Source organism: Danio rerio, chromosome 1 (genome assembly GCF_052040795.2).
Source record: "Danio rerio strain M-AB ecotype USA chromosome 1, GRCz13ab, whole genome shotgun sequence".
Taxonomy (NCBI): Eukaryota; Metazoa; Chordata; class Actinopteri; order Cypriniformes; family Danionidae; genus Danio; species Danio rerio.
The window spans coordinates 60,807,636-60,830,246 of NC_141021.1; the positions used below are offsets into that span (position 1 = coordinate 60,807,636).

The window sequence follows — 22,611 nt, forward strand, 5'->3', positions numbered from 1 at the left end:
TATATATAAAAGTTACTAGTTCATTAATAAATGTGTCAATGCATCATCACAATATGCGAAATAAGCCCATTATTGGCAGTTACTCTGAAAATGCATACTTTTACTCAACCCAAGTCAAAAGTTGGGTTAAAAAAGTAATTTAAATTACTAAAAACATACTAGAACCACACTGGGTTTGTGCATTTTTGCTTAAATGTTGGGTTAATACAACCTAGTGTAGAACATATTTAAACTAAATAATGCTATAAGGTAAGCAAGTAACATAGACTTTTAACATCATATATTACAACATTTTTAATAACCATAATATCTCTGATTAGATATACATTGCAAAGCTCTCACTAGTGAATTCTGAACCCTGTTTCAGGAGTTCACACTTAGCTGATGATTGATTATAAAGCTTGTTCCGCATGCTGCTAAGGGACTAGAACCAGTGACGTTCTTGCTGAGGCAACAGTGCTAACCCCTGGTCCACCGTGCCACCCATCTAGGAAAGGAGGAGGAGTAGGGTGTAGGAGGGGATTCTTCAAAATGAAGATGGCTGTGATATGGAAATTATAGGGTGTTAATAGTGGCTTAGGAATCGTCTGATTGGTAAATCATAAATTGAATAATGCGGGGCCGGCTACAAGCAATTATAAACACGTGATCCTCTCGACATTAGTTTAACTACACTTAAAATCCAACTTCAGTTTCACTTTCATTTTCCATAGTTGAAGAGATTGAAAGGGATTAAATAAGACCTGCCCCATTGCAATACAACATCATTTCAAAGAAGATGCTTTGTGCATAATCTAAAATACCATATAAATTCAGACTGGTATAAATTCATATAAACCAAGCAAAGCCAAAGACACCAAAACACGCATGTTTTAAGACTGAAATGTGGATGATGAACCACTTCTGCAGTATTCCTGTTAAACTCTTCATTTGTCACAGCAAGACTTTATGTGTTCAATAGTCAATAAAAATCCACCAGGACTTGAAAAGCGCTTCACAACTGTGACTCTCCTGTGCTCTGATCACTCTGTAGACGTTTCTGCAGGAATCAGAGGATGAATGAAGGAACTACAGGCACAAACTCTGAATATTCTGGCACACACACTCAAACACACACTGCTGTACCTGACTGCTGTGAGACGGCTCTGTGCTGACACTGTAGTCTCCTTTCTTTTTATAGGGACACATTCGCACAAACAGACTGTGATACTCCACTCTCACCTGAAGAGGGCGACAGAAGATATCACATAAGTTGGATAAAATGTAACATAATAAAGCCTGATTTATACTTCTGCGTCAAACACCGGCGTATGCTACGGCGCTGACGCATAGCCCTTCGCCGTGGCCATCGCCGTCACTGACGTGCACCTCTTAAAAAATGTAACTACACGTCGCAACGACGCGTAGCATAAGCTCTGTGATTGGTCGGCTTGGTAGCGCTGACGAGTCTGGGCGGGACCGAGAGGCGCGCGAATGGCGCGACGCCGCGCGAGCGATTGTTTACAAGTGTGGAGTCCCGTGAAGGAGCTCCGGATGGAAAGTTTTGTTTTGTGTTTACCTCATAGTTAAAGTTGTTGCACGTCCGCCGGTTCCTGCCTCAAAATGAGCGAGTTTGAGCCACTTGTACATCCCGGAAGTGTTCAGGAAATGCAAAAAAGTAGCGAAGAAACTTGACACAGAGGAACATTTACACCTCACTGCCAACTAGCGTTTCGGAAGTGTTAATGCAGACCGGCAGAGACAGCGCGCAGAAGTATAAATGCACAGCCACACGCGTTGCCTGCGCCGTGGGTTACGCCGGTCACCTGACGCAGAAGTATAAATCAGGCTTAATACAGTGTCTAGTCCCAGTTTTACAAAAAAAAAATCATAATAGAGGTAATGCATTTTTATTATGATGCCAATATAATTATCTTAAACACCATTATAGCTGATATACACCCAATATCCTCCTGAGACCAGAAGATTTTTCTTTCTTTTTTTTCTACATCTTTTGGGTTAAAAAACATTTTACATTTACATTTTGTTTTTATTTTTAATTTTACAGCATGTCCACTGTAGTGGACCACTGGACCATTTTAGTTCCAAACGACCACCACTCAGACAACAAAACTGTAGAGGATATGGCTGTAAAGGGATAATAATCCAATGTTAATGTAACAAAACCTTTTTTTTTTCCTTTTGTATTGAAATTCCTAAAATTGTTTAGTCTGAAAGAGAGCCGAACTTAAAAAAAACAAAACAAAAACAAAAAAGTGATGTTAATCCAAAACAAATTTAACATAAAAGTGATTTAAAACTGATCGTCATTCTCTAACTGTCTCTAATTCTTTGATTGTCAGACTCTAAATCAGAGTCTCCCTCAAATATCTTATAAAGAATCCTCTCTGCTTCAGTTCTGCCTCCTACAACATGCAGTCATTACTTACATTAAGATGGTCCTGGCGTCCACTATAGTGGACATTTAAAAAAGGAGGATATTTTGAAAAACAAACAAGTTAACAGCTTTGAAAGCTAAACGTATTGTTCCTGACACTTTAATAAACAAATATATATATATGTAATAATAATAGTAAAAAAATATATTTAAAAAGCTCAATTTTACATGCCTCTCTCTTTCCCATGGCCGTATTTCGGCCATTTTGGATGCAGTGTAAGAAGTAGTTCCTAGCATGCCAGCCAATCAACTGACATATCACTAAAAAACCCAGGATGTCCTCTGAACAGTACAATGGACTTGACAGAGTAGCTCAAAACTTCCAAGAAAATTCATTAAACCGCAATGTCCACAACAGAGGACACAAGTGTTGTAAATGAGGGCGATGCCAACCCTCTTGTGCACCACCAGAGGGAACCATCGCCAGAATTCTGATTCGACTCACGGACTCAAAATCCCATAAGCCCTGCTACCTGGCACTGATTACGGTCCAGGTGCAACTCATCAGCTCTCGTGTATATATACCACACTCACGCTCCGGTTCGTTGCGAAGTCTTGATTTGCCTGGCTGTCATTTCTGAGCGTTCCATACTCCCTGCTTCGGACTGATCTGTGTTCCTGACCCTGTGCTTGTTCTACGATTACGAAAGACATCTGCCTGCCCCTGATCTCCAGCCTGTTATTCTGACCAGTAAGATATCTGCCTGCCTTTGAACTTTTGCCTGTCCCACGTTCTGTCTCCTGGATTGCCCCTTTGTGTTTGTTTGTATGTGTGCTCTTAATAAAGCTTGCAAATGGATTCAATGCCTTCTGACTCATCACAACAGAAGACTTCGCCACTACAGAATCCAGCAGCTTTAGCACAAGTCTCGACTGAACTTTCCGCTCAAGCCACTCAGTTAGCCACCCATCATCAACAACTCACCCATCTAACTTCTCTCACGGAGGAACTGGTGAGAGCTATGCAGCAACTCCGTCATCCGAATCCTGCAGTTACCCCGCCTGCTACCATGACAGCTTCTCAACCAACGCATGTCTCCAATGCTCCGGCTACCGTAAGTCCCCGATTAGCTTTTCCTGAAAAGTTTGATGGGTCACCTTCTCGCTGCAAAGGCTTCTTATTGCAATGCAAACTATTTGTTAACCAACAACCTGCATTATATCCCACTGATTCTAGTCGGGTGGCTTTTGTATGCAACCTGTTAACGGGGAAAGCGCTGGAATGGGCTACAGCGATATGGAAGGAGGAGGAATGTAACTATCCCACATTTGAAACTTTTCTCAAGCAATTTCGGGAAGTGTTCGAGCACCCAGCAGATGGGAGAAGCCCCGGTGAGCAGTTACTTTCTCTTACACAGGGGCGTAACACAGCTGCAGAATACGCCCTGTCATTTCGCACTCTCGCCGCTCAAACTAACTGGGTTGAGGATACACTGAAGACACTATTCAGACGGGGTCTGAATACCAATCTACAATCTGAATTGGCTTGCCGTGACGAAGGAAAGAAATTGAACGAACTCATTGAACTTACCATCCGTCTTGATCATCTGATTCGCAGCCGTAGAAATCCTCGCACACAGCTCCATGTTTCAAGTGACACGCCCCCTGATGAACCCATGCAACTGGGTTTCACCCGTCTCACCCATGAAGAAAGAATGCATCGATTGCAAAATCATCTATGCCTGTACTGCGGTCAATCAGGGCACAGGAAATCCACCTGCAGCGTACGACCTCAGACACCAGTTCAATCGGTGAGTCCTTCCCATGTTCCTGCACTTTTCAGTGTACTGATTCCTGTGATTATTAAATTTGATAAAAGAATGATTAATACTACGGCTCTTGTCGACTCTGGATCTGCCGGAAACTTTATATCTAAGAAATTTGCTTTATGTCACGAACTATCTCTCAGCTCATATGATTCCTGTCTTGCAGTGGAAGCACTAGACGGTCGTCCTGTGGGTGAAGGACGCATCCGTATGATTACGAATAAGCTACAGTTACAAGTTGGTGTTCTACACATTGAAGAAATGCAATTCTACATTATTGATTCAGTTAATCATCCACTGGTGTTGGGACTGCCCTGGTTAAGGCGACATGATCCTCATATCTCCTGGAGGGACGGACAGATATTGCAGTGGAGTGAGTCATGCATGAAACAGTGCATCCAGCCCATTCACAAAATTCCATTACGAACCACCAATGTGTTACCTGAACTCGTTGATGAACTAATCCCCATTGAGTACCATGACTTACATGAAGCTTTTAGCAAACAAAAAGCTACTCAACTTCCCCCACATCGACCAAGTGATTGTGCTATTGAGTTAATTCCAGGTTCAAGTCCTCCAACGGGTCGAATATTCCCTCTGTCACAACCTGAGCACAAGGCAATGTCTGAATATATCGACGAGGAATTGGCCAAGGGTTTCATCCGACCTTCTACATCTCCTGCTTCAGCTGGATTCTTCTTTGTAAAGAAGAAAGATGGCAGTTTACGTCCCTGTATTGATTACCGAGGGCTCAATGAAATCACCGTAAAATTCCGCTATCCATTACCCCTCGTACCTCCTTCCCTGGAACAATTAAGAAAGGCTAGATATTATACCAAGCTTGATCTTCGCAGTGCATATAACCTTGTCAGAATCCGTGCTGGTGACGAGTGGAAGACCGCGTTTTCCACCACTAGGGGGCACTATGAGTACACGGTAATGCCCTTCGGCCTGTCAAACTGTCCATCCGTGTTCCAATCTTTTATGAACGATGTCTTTCGGGATATGCTGGATCGCTGGGTCATCATTTACATCGACGACATCCTCATATATTCAAACACGATGAAGGAACATGTTGAACATGTACGTATGGTGTTGCAACGCATGATTCAACATCGTCTGTACGCCAAATTAGAGAAGTGTGAATTTCACCAGACACAGATCGCCTTTTTGGGATACGTCATCAGTGCAGAAGGGAATTACCATGGATGATACGAAGGTACAGGCAGTTCAACGATGGCCGTTACCCCAGAATCTCAAGGAGTTGCAGCGATTTCTAGGTTTTGCCAACTTCTATAGACGGTTTATCAGAGGCTTTAGTTCAATAGCCGCACCATTAACAGCCATGACCAAACGAAATTCCCACAAACTATCCTGGTCCTCTGAAGCACGCCAAGCATTTAGCGATCTGAAGACTCAATTCACCACAGCTCCTATTCTCCGTCATCCCAACCCAGACCTACCTTTCATTGTGGAAGTGGATGCATCCAACACAGGAGTCGGTGCTGTGTTATCTCAACGTCAGGGTCAACCATCCAAAATGTATCCATGTGCCTTCTTCTCCCGTAAATTGACCAGCGCAGAACGAAACTATGATGTGGGGAATCGCGAATTACTGGCAATGAAATTAGCCCTGGAAGAATGGAGACACTGGCTGGAGGGGGCTAGTCAGCAATTCACCATATTAACTGACCACAAGAATCTGGAATATCTTCGCTCAGCCAAACGTCTAAATCCCAGACAAGCTCGTTGGGCTTTGTTCTTCACCAGATTCGACTTCATTGTCACCTATAGACCAGGGAGTAAAAATAGTAAGGCAGATGCACTATCCAGGCTATCAGAGGATAAAACCCCAATTAGTGATGAAACCATTATTCCTACGAACTTACTAGTGGCTCCAGTACAGTGGGACATACTTACCGAGATCCAAGAGGCCAACCGAGAAAACAACCCTCCAGTAGACTGTCCGAATCACCTGATTTTTGTACCCAATAACATACGTACCAGATTACTGACCCATATTCATGACACTCCCAGTTCGGGGCATCCAGGCATCACTGCAACTTTGGAGTTAGTCAAAGCCCGTTTCTGGTGGCCGTCCCTCACGAAGGATGTAATTAATTATGTTCAGAAATGTAAAATTTGCCAAAGCACGAAGGCATCTCACCAAACCCCTGCTGGCCTGTTACAACCGCTACCGGTTCCGCAACGGCCCTGGTCCCATATAGCGGTGGACTTCATTACGGATCTCCCTGTTTCCCAGAACAACACAGTCATTCTCACGGTGGTTGATCGTTTCTCCAAGGCTTGTCGCCTAATACCGTTGCCCAAATTGCCCTCTGCCTTTGAAACCACAGAAGCCCTGTGCAATCATGTATTTCGAATGTTTGGCTTACCTGATGATATCGTCTCAGACAGGGGATCCCAATTCACTTCCCGGGTATGGTCCGCTCTCTGTAAAAATCTAAATATTAATGTTAGTCTCACCTCAGGGTACCATCCTCAATCCAACGGCCAAACTGAACGTATGAATCAAGAAGTCATTAGATTTCTACGTTCCTACTGTCATCAGCAACAGCACGACTGGAGTCGCTATCTGATGTGGGCAGAATATGCACAAAATTCATTAATAAAGCCAGCCACGGGTATTACGCCATTCAAATGTATTCTTGGCTACCAACCACCCCTGTTTCCATGGTCCGGAGAACCCACTGAGTTACCTGCTGTCACGGATTGGCTGCAGCGGAGTGAGGATGTCTGGAACCAGGCTCACAGACATCTCATGAGGGCAGTCAGGAGGAGAGAGATTCAGGCGAACCGTCACCGACGCCAGGGACCCACGTATCAACCGGGGCAGTGGGTGTGGTTGTCGACACGAGACCTTCGTCTGAGATTGCCCTGCCGCAAACTCAGTCCCAGGTATGTAGGGCCATTCAAAATTGTACGCCAGATTACTCCAGTGTCTTTTCGCTTAGCCTTGCCTAATCATTATCGTATTTCTCCTACTTTCCACATGTCATTACTCAAACCCGCTGGTGGTCCACGAGAGGAGGCGGTTGAGGAGGAATCGGAAACCAGGACCCCTCCACCTGTCATGATCGAGGGCGAGGAAGCTTACCTCGTTCGAGAAGTGCTGGACTCTCGACGTCGGGGTGGCGCCCTCCAATATCTGGTGGACTGGGAAGGGTACGGTCCAGAGGAACGGTCCTGGGTGAATACTAGAGATATTCTAGACCCAACTCTCACTGAAGAGTTTCATCAAAGGTTCCCAGAGAAACCAGCCCCCCGACAGCGCGGTAGACCCCGGCGTCAGGTGCCTTCTCGCTTCAGGAGCCGCTCGCAGGAGGGGGGTTCTGTTGTAAATGAGGGCGATGCCAACCCTCTTGTGCACCACCAGAGGGAACCATCGCCAGAATTCTGATTCGACTCACGGACTCAAAATCCCATAAGCCCTGCTACCTGGCACTGATTACGGTCCAGGTGCAACTCATCAGCTCTCGTGTATATATACCACACTCACGCTCCGGTTCGTTGCGAAGTCTTGATTTGCCTGGCTGTCATTTCTGAGCGTTCCATACTCCCTGCTTCGGACTGATCTGTGTTCCTGACCCTGTGCTTGTTCTACGATTACGAAAGACATCTGCCTGCCCCTGATCTCCAGCCTGTTATTCTGACCAGTAAGATATCTGCCTGCCTTTGAACTTTTGCCTGTCCCACGTTCTGTCTCCTGGATTGCCCCTTTGTGTTTGTTTGTATGTGTGCTCTTAATAAAGCTTGCAAATGGATTCAATGCCTTCTGACTCATCACAACAACAAGTCAATGGGCGGGGTCTTAGGAGGATATATACTATATTATTAATCTTAACTGAATGCTTGATTCTGATTGGCTGATGAGCATTCTAAAGTGTGCATTTATTTTGAGATAAACACTCAGCAAAAGTAGTTCCAGGCAGGAACCAATGATGTGTTTTTAACATTGGTTTTTCAGCTTATTATCTCTGTCATTACTTTACATTACAGCATAGGAGTCAAACTCAGTTCCTGGAGGGCCGCTGCTCTGCACATTTCAGTTCCAACCCTAATTAAACACACCGAATCAAACTAATTGATTCCTTTAGGCTTTTTATAAAACCTACAGGTAAGTGTGTTGGAGCAGGGTTGGAACTAAACTGTGCAAGGCTGCGGCCCTCTAGGAACGGAGTTTGACACCGCTGCATTAGAGGATGTTTGAGTATAATGAAACCAGACTCTCCTCTTTTGTTATTATTTTTTCTAGGCTACTTTTTTTTACTTTTACTCAAGCATATTTTTGGCATCTTTCACAGGTCATTTTTGACGTCAAACTCCACTTTTCGCCCTATGGACTTCCATTCATACACATGACACTGCACCAAACCGATGCGTTCCAAAGTTCAAGGTCAAGTGTAGTCAACTCTAACCCCCGAATTTACATCACCGGATTGCATGCGACCAATTTTAAAATTGTACATGACCTCTATGTACAGAAATTTAAATTATGGAGCAATCACTTATTTTATTAGTGTCGTATCATCTTGTTTTTTCCCGCCACTTTTCGCACGCTCCAACTCTACTGTGACTGCAGATTACACAATCTTCAGTTCTTCACAGATGTGTATTCATTCATTCATTCATTCATTTTCTTTTCAGCTTAGTCCCTTTGATAATCTGGGGTCACCACAGCGGAATGAATTGCCAATTTATTCAGCACGTTTTTACATAGCGGATGCCCTTCCAGGCGCAACCCATCTCTGGGAAACATCCACACACACTCATTCACACTCAAACACTACGGACAATTTAGCCTAACCAATTCACCTATACCGCATGTTTTATGACTGGGGGGGAAACCGGAGCACCCAGAGGAAACCCACATGCAGGGAGAACATGCAAACTCCACACAGTAACCCCAACTGACCCAGCCGAGGCTCGAACCAGCGACCTTCTTGCTGTAAGGCGACAGCACTACCTACTGCGCCATTGCATTGCCCCAGATGTCTATTATTGCGTGTATTAAAGTACCTGTTTGGACAGCAGGCAGTGCATGATGAAGATCAGCGCCCCCTGGAGGCTGTTGAGGATGATGAAGAGGTACAACATGACCTCAGTGCCGTTTTTCTGGAAGAGGAAGAAGCCGAAAACCCAAGATCCTCCAAGAACACACAGCTGAGCCACTGCGGTCGCCAAAAAACTCCTGAAAACACAACAGAGTTCGTCAAAACTGTTGATAAAAGCACCAGAAATCACACAAACACACACACACACCTGATCTTGTGGAGTTTGGAGAGGTCTGGGTTGAGGCTGGAGAACTTTAGGGCCAGTTTCCACACGGTGATGATGAAGACAATAATGTTGAGGATGACGATGATGCAGACAGGTGCGAAGAAACTCAAGATTAAATAACCCTCCAGAGAAAGCCAACAGCTGGAAAACAACACACACCATTCACAACATTACAACAAAAATTCAGCCCTCTTTGTCTTCATAGTCCCTAATATCGCTGATATACTGTTATAGATTTTACTAACTGTGTTTCTTTTTTATATCCTAATATTATAATTGAACAAGATTGCAGTGGTGATTTTAAATGTGCCTGGAGAAACAATGACTTTTATGCGCTGTATACAGATATAGATGTGCTACTGTAAAGAGCATCTATAGCATTCAGCTCTATACTTCTGCTTTTTGTCTCACACTCACTGTTTATTTGTGCCGTATCCCTTTGGGAAGGTGATGGCAGAGATGGAGACGATGACTAGAGGGACTCCGTATCCCACCGCGTACATGTAGAGGTGTTTTAATGTGGTGTGAAAAACCAGAACAACCATCCGGTAGAGCTGAACCCCCTCCAGCAGCATCCAGCAGAACGCAGACAAGAAGAAAAAGTGGAGCAGACCGGCCACAATCGCACACGCCACCTGACAGGATCATTACAGTCAAGAATTAGAGTCAGTATTTCTGTCAACAAAGTTTAGTAGTTCTTTATATCTGTCAAAATAGCACAAGATTATCCTGCTTCAATGTACAGTATGTGTCATCAAATAAAGTTCAGCACAAAAGTAATTAAATGTAATCCAAAAGTAGTCTGATTACAGTAGAGGTGGAATTAGGTTTGCTGGATGTTTGTCATCAACCGAAGAAAAGATGCATAACGATAAAGGGGTCCCGATACAGAGCCCTGAGGCACACCAGTGTTAATGCAGGGATTATTGGGAACTAAATGATTGTGCTGTGATGTTCATAAGTGTGGTTTCTATACTGTGAAAGATGCAGGAACCAGATTGAAATGTTCTTACAGGTTGGAGTTGAGTAGGAACTATTGTTTCAAGGGTTTTGTAAAGGAGGAGTAAATTAGAAATGGAAATGATTCATGATGATTGACATCACTGTTGATTCTCCATCTCCTATAACCTCTAGATATGAGAGCCACACACACCTGATTGTGAGTGCTGGAGATCCCGCAGAGGAAGACGAGGTCTGCGATGAAGAGGCAGATGCTCAGATGGAGGTGGATGCTGTTCCGGGTGCCTTGGATTGAGCGGCAGAAGCGGAAGGTCAGGATACAGAGGAATAAACACAGCAGAGACAGAACTAAACCCACACGCGTGATCAGCACAGATGCAAAAGTGTCCTGCGGGAGAGGAAGGGGAAAATACAGACTGATTTTACTGCAAAGATTTGATCTAAATTCTGAAATTCTGAATCACAGGTGTACCTGGACAGGATAGAGCGCCATCAGCACAGCGAAACTACTGAGGTGAGACCAGTGACACACTGTATGAGTGCTGTTAGACCACTCCTTTACACAGCCCCGCCCAGACCACACCTTCTCAGACTCGTTCCAGTACACACAGGTGTAAGCCACGCCCCCAGACTCCGCCCTCTCCTGAACAATAGAAAACGAGATATTGTGAAAGATGGATAACAGAGAGTAACTTTTACAAGGTGCAGCACAGAGAATACCATCTGGTGAATCTGGTAGAGCACACACCTCACTTTAAGACAGGTGAGTATTACTGAAATACTGGGCTTTACTAAAGTACACAAGTGAATGCTGGACATTGGTGCTGGGGACTGTGAGAGATACAGGGAGATCAATGAAGATTCATTTGATACTTGATAATTCAAGTATTATCTTGGTCAATAACTTAAATAAAGTTATCAGTTATCATGTAAAGTTGCTTTTCCACGACTTTGCCCAACGGTTCTTGGAATATTTGGTTACATTTACATTGTCATTTAGCAGACGTTTTTATCCAAAGCGACTTACAAATGAGGACAAGGAAGCAATTTACACAACTAAGAGCAACAATGAAGAAGTGCTGTAGGCAAGTTTCAGGTCTGTAAAGTCTAAGAAGGGAAGTATTAGTAGTATTAGTTTTTTTTTTTTACACAGTTAGTGTGATATTCAGAGATGCAATTGCAGATTAGAAAGTGTAGTGGAGACTAAATAGTTGAGTTTTCAGTCGTTTCTTGAAAGTAGCGAGTGACTCTGCTGTTCTGATGCAGTTAGGGAGTTCATTCCACCAACTGGGCAGATTGAGCGTGAGCGTTCGCGAGAGTGATTTCTTCCCTCTTTGGGATAGAACCATGAGGCGACGTTCATTAACAGAACGCAAGTTTCTGGAGGGCACATAGATCTGCAGAAGTGAGAGCAGATAAGAAGGAGCAAGGCCAGAAGTCACTTTGTAGGCAAACATCAGTGCTTTGAATTTGATGCGAGCAGCAACTGGCAGCCAGTGCAAACGGACTAGCAGCGGAGTGACATGTGCTCGTTTACAGTGGTTACAGTTCCAGTTGCATTCCCATGTGATCTTGGTACAGCATGTACAGCATGTTGCGATTACAAACCATCCTAGAATTCTAGGCACGGATACACAATAGAACATGTGGAATTTGTCTGTCCAGACAACCAGACTTAACCAGACTTGACATTAAAGACTCGACAATTCAGAAGATTAACTACCTTAAGCATTTAAATTAACCATTCAGAAGATTAACTATCTTCAAAAGTGAAACAACACTGTTCAGAACAAAAGTGGAAAGGAGACTAAATAGTCTTCAAACCCTAATTAAAAACCAAGTTCAAGTTTGGTCGAGGGTTTCCTGCTGGTCTAAGCTGGTCTTTAGTGTGTGCCAACTGGTGAACCATCTTGGACAGGCAACCAACCAGTTAGTCAAACCAGCTTATGAAATGCAATCTGTTAAACATGGTAGCTAATCAAACAATTAGCTTAAAATACAATTTGAAAGGAGGGAATTCACAAAAACGTGATTTATTTATTTTTGGTGCAGTCATGACCATTTTGTAACCTGAAGGTTGCAGGTTTGAGTCTTAGTACTGGTAGGGATTATAGAGAATGGGATTAAATACCTAGTGCTCCCTTCCACCATCATCATCATGATTTGGATGAGACCCTTGAGCAAAAAATGGCTGCCCATTGCTCCTGGTGTTTGTTGACAACTCAAGAACACAAAGTCTGTGAATCGGTAACTATATGTGGCCACAAATCTCTTCACTTTTAGTATCAGTTTTTACAATTCATATAAACAATGTGATGTTGTGCTAGTTTGTGTTGTAAGTGGATGTGCCAGTTTTTTACCTCCTCATGCGTAAATGTGAGCATCATCAGATCAGACAGCTTTTTGGTGTCTGGATTACTGACGACAGCCGTCACCACCTTTGAGTTGAGCTGGTAAGTGATTTTTTTCTCGTCCACATGCAGTCTCTTTCTGCTATCCTCTTGTAATGTTCTGCTCGTCTTGTGAGACAGATCACTGGACGAGTTCATATCTTTATAACTGAACAGCGCCACAAATGCGAAACCTAATGGACAACAGCGTTTACATCTAATCAATAATTTCATGATGCTTTCATAAGCGCGAATCTGTGTGTTTGTACCTGAATATGCTTTGCCTACAACAGTTTCCCAGCTTGTGCTGAAGAGGGCGGAGTCTGTGCTCAGAGTGACACTCCCACTGGGCGGAGTCTGATTTCGTGTGAGCGCAACCTCAGCATCTGTAAGACGTGATCATACAGAACTGCTTTCACCACTGTTACAGCATTAAACACAGCATGTCTGATACACCGATGCAATCTCCTTTGCATTATAACCTTTTGAATTAGAGGCTACTTTGTATTAATTTGTATGATCTTATTCAAAAATGTATTACGACTTGCTCATCCTCCAATGACAGAAAGGTCTATGGAATGGGGTTTGGATAGGATGCCTCCTTTTAAAAATCATACTTTTTTTTTAACAAATTAAATTGCATTAATTAGCGCAAATTAGCCACTTTACTGACAATTTGTAAAATAGTTGTTTCTTCGTGAGATCAAGCTGGTTGGAAACTGTCTGAACTCTAATGGTTATTTTATACTTCAGCATCAAGTGTGAGCGGATGGTCCGCCGGTGCCTTTCTGCAGTCACATACATGCACACGTGCACCTCTGGTAAATATTCCAATGCATATTGCAAGAGCTGTGATTGGTTGGCTTGGTATCAGTGAGGAATATGGGCGGGGCTGATAGCAGAGCCCAGCCAGTGGACCGAGTGTTTAGAAGTGTCAAGTACTGTGGAGGAGCTCCATATAGATCACTTGGTTTTGGGGTTACTTTAGAGCACAGGTGTCAAACTCAGTTCCAAAAGGGCCGCAGCTCGGCAACTCTTAGTTCCAACCCTAATTAAACACACCTGATCAAACTAATTGAGTCCTTCAGGCTTGTTTGAAACCTACAGTGTGTTGGAGCAGGGTTGGAACTAAACTGTGCAGTGCTTCGGCCCTCCAGGAATTGAGTTTGACACCCCTGCTTTAGAGTTAAAGTTGTTGAACGTCTGCCGGTTCCCGCCTTTTTCTTTCTTGAATGATTAAGTGTGGGCTACTTGAGGTACAGTATGTTAGCATTTCCGGTGTATACAAAACACCCGTTAAGAAACTCAAGAGAGGAACTGACAAACCAACACTGCCTGCTAGCATTTCGGATGTGTTTTTACAGTGCAACACAAACAGAATGCAGAAGTATAAATGCACAAGCCAATCACTCGGTGTAAAAGTATAACCCAGGAGTCTTACAGGTATTTTGTGTCTCCATCTTGGTGACAGGATCTTTCAGCTGAGGACCAATCAGACGCATGCTGTTCTCCACCATGTCCAGAAATACACTCAGATTCTCGCCGTCAGCGACTTTTCCCTCCAGCAGCAGATCATCAGTGGAGTTGCACAAGTTCTGTCAAATTTATAATTGAAGTTTGTTTGTAAGTGCACGTTCACAAACCGCTAAGTGAATTTCTCAGGCAGTGTGTGTGTTTCACCTCCAGTAGCTCCTCTGCATTAAATTGTTTTTCTACTGGATCATTCAGAGACTCACAGCTGTCCTTCAGCAGAGACATCATCTGATTCAACTACAAGAAAACACAGAAATCAAAGTCTATAGGAGAGTCAAAGAAGAGGCTGTGCAGTTTTGCTTTTAAAAATAAACATTTTTTATGTTCAACACACACATAATAATTCAAAGGTTTATAACCACTTAAGGGAGAGTAAATCGTGAGAAGGTTTTGGGTGAACTATCTCTTTAAACATTATTTTACTAATATCATATTTACAAAACTAATAATATTAAGTGGGTTTTTACCTTCTCTGGTGTGTGGTCTTCATCAGGCTTAGATTTAAACTGATCACAGTCGATTTCTGTGCACAACATCAAAATAATCACACACACTATATTGCACTGATTAACCTTCATATTATTCTATTCACATTCTCATTTGCAGATGTAACCCGTGTTCACTGAAGGAGAGGGATTGCTCTGCATGAAAGACTCGTGAATGGCAGATTAACCTGCTGCTGCTGAAGCTACAATAAGGTAAATAAATAAATCTAACAGAAATGTGGATGATGTGTGGAGATGATTGACAGGGCCCGGAAATAAGCAACAGAACAGTCCATTAATGAGGAAGTAGTTTGTTTCAAAGCTTGCATACTATTCTGCTACACACTCAAATGTATGTGCTTTTTCTTCATAAACAAAGTACACACTTTTAGGACGTAGTATAAGTAGGTATATTAGGACAGTGGTTCTCAAAGTAGGGGTCGGGACCCCTTGAGGGGTTGCGGAAGAATGAAGGGGGGTCGCCTGGGGCCTCATGTACGAAGACTTGCGTGGAAATCTTACTAAAACATTGCGTACGCACAAAGCTGTAAATGTGCGTACGCAGAAAAAAATTCAGATGTATGAAACACTGCGTACGCCGAATCTCACGCATATTCTTTTGTACATCTGAATGAACGTGAAACTGAGCGCAACATGCACGAGCACAAAACCCCTCCCTGCCTCCTCCCCCGTATGAATATGCTAATGACTATGCTAATGGAAAAACCCAACGAAAAAGCAACGGCAAAATCAAGCAAAAAGAGAAACTTTGAACAGAATGTGAATTGGAGGTGCTGCTTTCGGAGGTAGACCGGAGAAAAGCGGTGTTATTTGCAAGTTTGTTCTCCGGAATTAACAACAAAAGAAAAAAATAGAGTGGGAGAGTTTAGCTGATACGGTTAACACAGTTGGGTCTGAACATCGCACTGAGTGCATTTAAAACAGAAATAGTGTGATTTATAACTGAAAAATGTTGCAGTACCCTTAGCAGTCTCAGTGGCGCACCTCATAAGAAGCATGTGATCATGTACTGACATGTTCGAGCATAAACTCAGCTCGAATCCAGCGTCTGATAAATTCTTTCTTCTTTTTTCCCCCGCTACATATCAGATTTTGCCCACTATTTATCAAGAGAAAGACAAGTAGGAATCATCAATAAGTTTGTGCATCAAATTTTATATGCACATTTATTGAATGGAAATGTTTCTGATTCACGCATGCAAATTCATCTTCAGATAGTGTCTTTATAGCAATGTGTGTGCAATGTGTGTGCGGTAGATTGCTCAGATTACATTGCGACTGCTGCAATTTGCGCTTTAATGTTTAGCTGGTCAACTGTATGGTATGGAAATCTTACATACCTACTATATGAACCCGTCTCATACAGCTGCCATTGCAAGGATCAGACACTTTGTAGAGAGGAATTTAACACAACTGCCTCTAGGAGTCGCCAATGGAAATAAAACAGACACGCACAAAAAATGTGCGTACGCCTGCCAGAAAGCTGCCGTGAACCTGCGCACATTCCCACGTTCAGTTCATTGTTAGTAAATCCAAACGTGAGCGATTCTGAGCGTGAAACCTGGCGTACGCAAAGTTTTTGTGCGTACGCAGCGTTGATACATGAGGCCCCTGGTGATTTCCAAAAATCTAATTATTATTAGGCCATAAGAATGACCATACTTTATCCATAACCAACTGAAGAGAAAAACGTTTATAGTTACTATAGTAGCTTATTTACTTGTTCTATTGGATTGCGACCCCTGGGGTAAATACATTATATTAAAGACAAAGACAGCAATAGCGTCAGATGCAGCAGATTGATTTTATTACACCAGGTTAAACTTTCTGGCCCATTTACAGCACTGACATACATTAAAAAAAATTAACGAAGAATAGACTTTGGTCTATTGGTGTGTGTGTGTGTGTGCGCCATTGTATGCAAGTTTTCTGTATTTATAACCACCTCAGAGGATATTGGGCAGGCCCGGATTGGCTAATCGGGAGGACCGGGAGAATTCCCGGTGGGCCGGTCCGTTTTTTGGCCGCGAGGGCTGGTGTCCCTAGTTCCAGAATCTGTTGCTCTCCGCAGTCACACTTTTTAAAAATAATTTATTTATTTACTTGACCACAGCCTTCTTATTCATTATTTTACCGCAGCTCTGCTTTTTTATCTATTTTCTCGTAGCCTCGTGCTGATGATATAACTAGATAAGTCACCGTGCAACGTACAGCTGTTCTGGTACAGTGGGTAGTACGTTAGATTATGACGCGGCCAACCTGGGTTCGGTCCTTGTCTGAGTAACATTTTTTTTTTTTTTTCATTTTTATTGTTAAGACATAATACTGTTAGGGTTGTTGAACATTTGAAGTTCTAAAAGAGCTGTTTTCTCAAAAAAAGACGTGATAGTGTCATTAGAAACTGAATTGAAAATAACCTTATTTTAATATAGTCAGTGGTGAACTGAGGTGGGCCGGTCTGAGGCTTGAAACTCCAGGGCTGAAAAAGAGTCCCACTCCGGCCCTGATATTGGGGGTCGCGAGTCACTGGCATTGTTATTTTAGGGGTCGCGTGCTGAAAAGTTTGGGAACCCCTGTATTAGGACACTGAATACCTGTTTGCTCTGCTGCTCCTTTAGGGCTTACGAATGCATTTTGACTGGTTGTTTCCGAAGTTTGTGTAGCCCTGATGACATCTGCAGATGAAGCCACATGAATAATTGATGCAGTGTGAAAGAAAGAAAAGACGAGTTAGAGAGCATCCTACTTTATTTAAGTCTTGATTAAATTTTGTTATTAAACGTCCTGTGAAGTGCTTTGAATTGTGCATTTTCGGTCAGTGTGTGACGATTTCAACTGAAACATTACGACAGGGCGAGATGTAGAATAGCTCCTCCCCTTTAAAAAATAGCCAATAGCATTTCTTGTTTTTAAATCTCGCGCATAAAGCAATATCCTCCTGAAGGAGGCGGGGCATGTCAGATAGTAGAGAGCATATGAGTGGTCAGAAGATCTGATGAGAAACTGCAGTATGAGGTGATGTCAAAACAAATTTGTTGATCCAAACTGCAAACTTTGGATGCTTTTATCATTTTATTGCACATTTTGACTCTGTTTTGGAGCACACTAGCTTAGAGTCTAACATAAAGATAATAATATCTAAGAAACAATCATTTATTTACACAGGGACTTTAAATATACAGCCCAAACTTGTAGATTGTGTCTCACAAATCTAATTAACTTGATAAAAAAAAATGTAAACAAAAGGTACCTTGACGGTGAGCCGGAAATGAAGATGCAGTGATATCTAAACTTGCTTGAGTAGACATCATTAAATATGGTTGACGAGAGATCTCTAAATCTGAATCACCAGAGATCTCTGAATCTGTATCACCAGAGATCTCCAAATCTGGATCAGCAGATGCAGTAGTAGGTCCATTATTACACTGTACACCTGACAGGAGGGAAAGAAAGTTGTTTTAGTAGGAATCACAGTGCATTCTGAAAGTGTTCACAGTGCTCCACCTTTTCCACATTTTGTTATGTGACAGCATAACACCATGTCCTACACATGATGCGATGCTGCGATCTTTCCATGTTAAAATGATTTTGTTGTCCTGAACATCTGTGACAATAATGCACAAAATATGTTGTTTCTATTTCTGTGACATCACAGCTGAACAACATCATAATCTACTAAGACAATGATCACCTCAGGTACTGATAATCTGCTTTATGCAGTGTTAAATGCACCCAATGTAAGTTTTAATACCAATATGTATGACATTTAAAAATATACCGAAAGCTGCTGCAGGAAATTTACCCAATATCTTAAAAATAAACATAATTTTTTTAATTATTTGATGCAATAATGCAGTCTCTGCTTTATTGGAAAAAAAGGTATGAGACCTAAAAAGAGGAAAACTCCACCCTGTGTTTGGCTCTTTTAATGCTTTTCCTTTCCAGCACATTGTCCATTACTAACTGACCTTAAACCTCCACTGTTCCTGTTATGATTTCCATGCACTGGGAACAGCGTAGATGTTCTAGCTTGAGATAGTTCATAAACAAATTTAGGATCACAGGATTAGAGTTGACACAAACAAACCAACACAATCAGGCTTTGTTGGGATCATGACATTGGTCTACAACTTTCTCTGCTTACTCAAACTTTGATCCCAAGCTCATGAAAGCATGCAGAAGGCGGCGGAAAAACAGCAGCAATGCAGCCAATCACAGGCCTTGAAACATACTTTTTTAAATGGACAAAAAATATATAAAAATAATAAAAATGTAATGTATTTTTTTCTCTCACTGACAGCCTCGAAACTTTGGTGCCAAACAATAGTACAAATTTAGTTTATTTACTTATTTATTAAAGCTAATTCTGCCTAAAAATCAAAAGAACGCACATGGGTTAAACTTTGTGCTACATCAATAACAAAATAGTCATTTGAAATTTGTAAGTCGCTATGTATAACGCATCTGCTAAATAACTGAAATGTACAAAATGGATTCAGTCCAATACCGTGACATACTGCGGGAATCACACTCGATAATCCTTTACCGCTAGTACTATAGGAACTTCCCTCTGTAGTAAAACTTCTAAAGGACAGAATGAAACCTGAAAGAGACAGAAAATACACAAACATACTTGTAATGCTTCACTCACTGATATCAGGCATATGTTGAACGTCGTTAAATATAGTTTACCGGTTTGACTGGATGAACGTTATAAACTCGATTAAGCGTAAATGATATTCAAATAACACAGAAACTCGCGCGCTCTCGGAATTCAAAAATTAACGGTTATTTCTCACCTTCACAGTGGACTCAGGTTCGTTTTGATATCTTTAACTTATTCTTGATTTGTAGGTGAAAATGTATGTACATCGATTTATTATTAATATTTTTTTTGTTTGTTTAATTGAAGAAAACAAATAAGAAAAATCAGAGGTGCTTAACCAAATTTGTTTAATTGTTCATTTTATTGACCGTGATGCTTCATTGCTAAATCACATAGGCCATATAAAAACGTTTAGAAATCTACCTTAAAGGCAGATTTTATAAATAATATTTGGTAACACTTTATATTAACATAATGAATCGTTTATTAAGCATAGTGAATTTATTATTTGGTAAGCATTAACTAACCATTAATAAACTTTAGTAAGCAGTTTATAACTGCAGCTACAAATGCTCTGTTCTTGATTTATAATGTGCTTAATAATTGTATTTTCATAATTTGTGAGTGCTTGATGTTTCAAATGAATAGAAATTAATTAAGTCATTTAATTTATTTCCTGTTTAGAATATAACGGAGCCTTTAATTGTCATTTATTAGGGATTTATAGTCCTTTAGATTAGGTCACAAAACTGAATGAAGCTGTGTTAAAAAAGCATTTATTAACATACAAATTAACTATTATTATATGCCTGAATAATAAGATATAGGCCTATAAATGTTAATTTGAAGTTTATTAATCATGAAAACGACCAACAATTCTTAAATAACTGGTTTGTAAATAATGCAAGCTAATTTAGTAATGAAAAATTTATCATTAAAGTATGAAAACAATCATTAATCATATTATAGATGTGCTTATAAGAATACAGCATGTGTAGCTGCTTACTAATGTAGATTTAATGCTTAACAAAAAATGAATTCACTATATGCTAATGCGTAATACATGATTTATAGTGTAGTTATTATAAAGTGTGACCAAATACTTTTAAATATCTGTCACCGGTCATGATTGTCAGCTGAGATAACTTATTTAATGATGTCCGACTGTGGGCAGAAGTGAAAGAATGCGAAATGAAACAAATGTTGGAAAATGCGAGCACATTTTAACTATGCACGACTGTGTAGAATAGATGTGAACACCATCTGTATGGTTTCATATTTCGTACAATGGAATGTTTGAAACTGAAACTGTTCGTGTTACTGACACATTTCCAGCAGCAACTTCAGAGCAACACTGCTGAACACTAAGACGGGCTGCTGTCCCAAAAGATGAGCCCAATTATGCTCCATGTTAGAAACAACACAACATCTGTAATAGAATGTACGATCGATATATGTCAAATTCCTAAAATCTGACAGGTACAGAAAGCCGTATGCTACTTTTCTTACGGGCTGTGTTATTTTGAGCTCTGACTCCCGGTGCTTTATGTAAACGCACGCCGAGCGCCTTTACACGTACATTGTAAAAACGCTGGCACTTTCACTGACGGCAGAAACGTCGTGAACCATACAATCTTTACAACAGAAACCGTTATGTCTTTTGGTTGCAGACACATTAGCTGCAGAATAATCCAACTTTAATAATCACAACATCTGTGAACATGCAGGAAAAGCTACTCACCCAAAAGCAGTGCCCATTTTGGCTCCATGCTGCAAGTATCTTATTTTAAGCTCAAGTATTTACATACAAGTCTGTGTTATTAAATGACTAGAAAGCCTTATGCTCTTCTTGAGTTGTTATTAAGGACACTGAAAATGTTTCTTGTTAAGTTCTGCAACATGCATGGCATTTCAGAGATGATCTCTCTGCTGTTCCCCACTGCATTACTACTTGCATTAGATTCCTCAAACCACAGAGTCCCTCCTTCCCGAATACAAAAGATTCATTTTCAACTAATTGACAAAAAAAAAGCTGTGTGGGTGTAAAGCTAAAAATAGTAAATAGCATGAAAGCTGCTTTGATTGATATGGAATTTTGAACATTTATGCATCGAATTTAATGTGTGTGTATATATATATATATATATATATATATATATATATATATATATATATTTCTTCTTTGGCTCTCGGCGAAGGCGGTCGCTCTTCTTCCTGCTCCGTCCCATATCTTTTCTTGCTAGCACCTCTTGTCTCGTCTTATTCTATCTCTGAGGCTCTCCTTGTCCTGCTTTTCCAAACGAAAAAGGAATTATGGATTTGATCAACTGGTCTCTGAATGCAATTGACACCATCTTCTCAACGAGATCGCTGGGCTCCGGGGAACCCAGCTGTCCTGCGGGGACGCTCGCAGCTGGATATGTGATGGACGGGTGGGAGTAGTGGAGAGTCCTCTGTCTAGCTGCTCTGTCTCTGGAGGATATTGGATATTGGGCTTATGCGGGGCCCTGGGATATCGGAAACTGATAAAAGCGGTCAGCGCAGCTCAAAACCCCACTAGGCTGGCCGGCTTGATTGAAACACTGATGGGTAGGGTCACGAATCAGACTATGGTCCTTGACCGCAAACTGGAAACCATCGAGGTGAAGCTAGCGGCTCTGCAACAAATTTTGGCCAGATCGGGAGACGAGTGATGGACATTAAATATCTGTGACATTGGCAGATATTGACCTAAAGTGGAAGTATCTTACTGTCTTTTTTTCGGCTCTCCTCTTACTCCTGCCAGACGGCCTCGGCTGGAAGTAAACAACTCCCTGGGATAAGCAAGATAAGCGGACGCTCGGAAATTCCTCCCCTGTCAAGGACACCTGCGGGACTCTGGACTATGCAGGCTCACACACACACAAACATATCTACAGATAAACATTCACCACCGATCCCCATCCAAACGCCTTCGTGTGCTTTTACCCACGTGGGGCGTGGGCGGGGCTGTGACTTGCGCCGGATGGCTGCTGGACCAGCTGGCTGCCCGCACTCAACGGACTGTTTTCCATTACCCCTGTTCCCATCCCCTCTGTCTATGTTGTGTCTTGCCGGTGTGCTTGTGCTAAGA

At 41.8% G+C, this 22,611-nt stretch overlaps 1 protein-coding gene across 9 annotated transcripts; it reads right to left on the bottom strand.

The window, feature by feature from the left end:
* Positions 1-279: 279 nt before the first annotated feature.
* On the bottom strand, positions 280-21,474 carry adgre5b.2 (adhesion G protein-coupled receptor E5b, duplicate 2). Of its 9 annotated transcripts, none has more exons than XR_015477103.1 (16): positions 21,241-21,474; positions 19,401-19,496; positions 18,144-18,326; positions 17,488-17,568; positions 14,855-14,910; positions 14,535-14,624; positions 14,296-14,449; positions 13,124-13,240; positions 12,825-13,048; positions 10,937-11,107; positions 10,658-10,852; positions 9,922-10,139; positions 9,483-9,645; positions 9,244-9,412; positions 1,126-1,221; positions 280-1,039 (listed from the first exon to the last, which is right to left on the bottom strand). XR_015477103.1 is itself a non-coding variant. In XM_087237979.1 (16 exons), exons 1-16 carry the CDS (start codon positions 21,266-21,268, stop codon positions 995-997), a joined length of 2,085 nt encoding a protein of 694 aa, XP_087094105.1. In that variant the 5' UTR covers positions 21,269-21,474; the 3' UTR covers positions 280-994. The 9 variants fall into 9 exon arrangements, 8 of the variants coding, with proteins under 8 accessions (XP_087094105.1, XP_087094110.1, XP_087094109.1 ...); XM_087237979.1 differs by having other exon boundaries at positions 9,244-9,415; positions 9,487-9,645; XM_087237984.1 differs by having other exon boundaries at positions 9,244-9,415; positions 9,487-9,645; positions 18,862-19,496.
* Between the last annotated feature and the right edge of the window lie 1,137 nt (positions 21,475-22,611).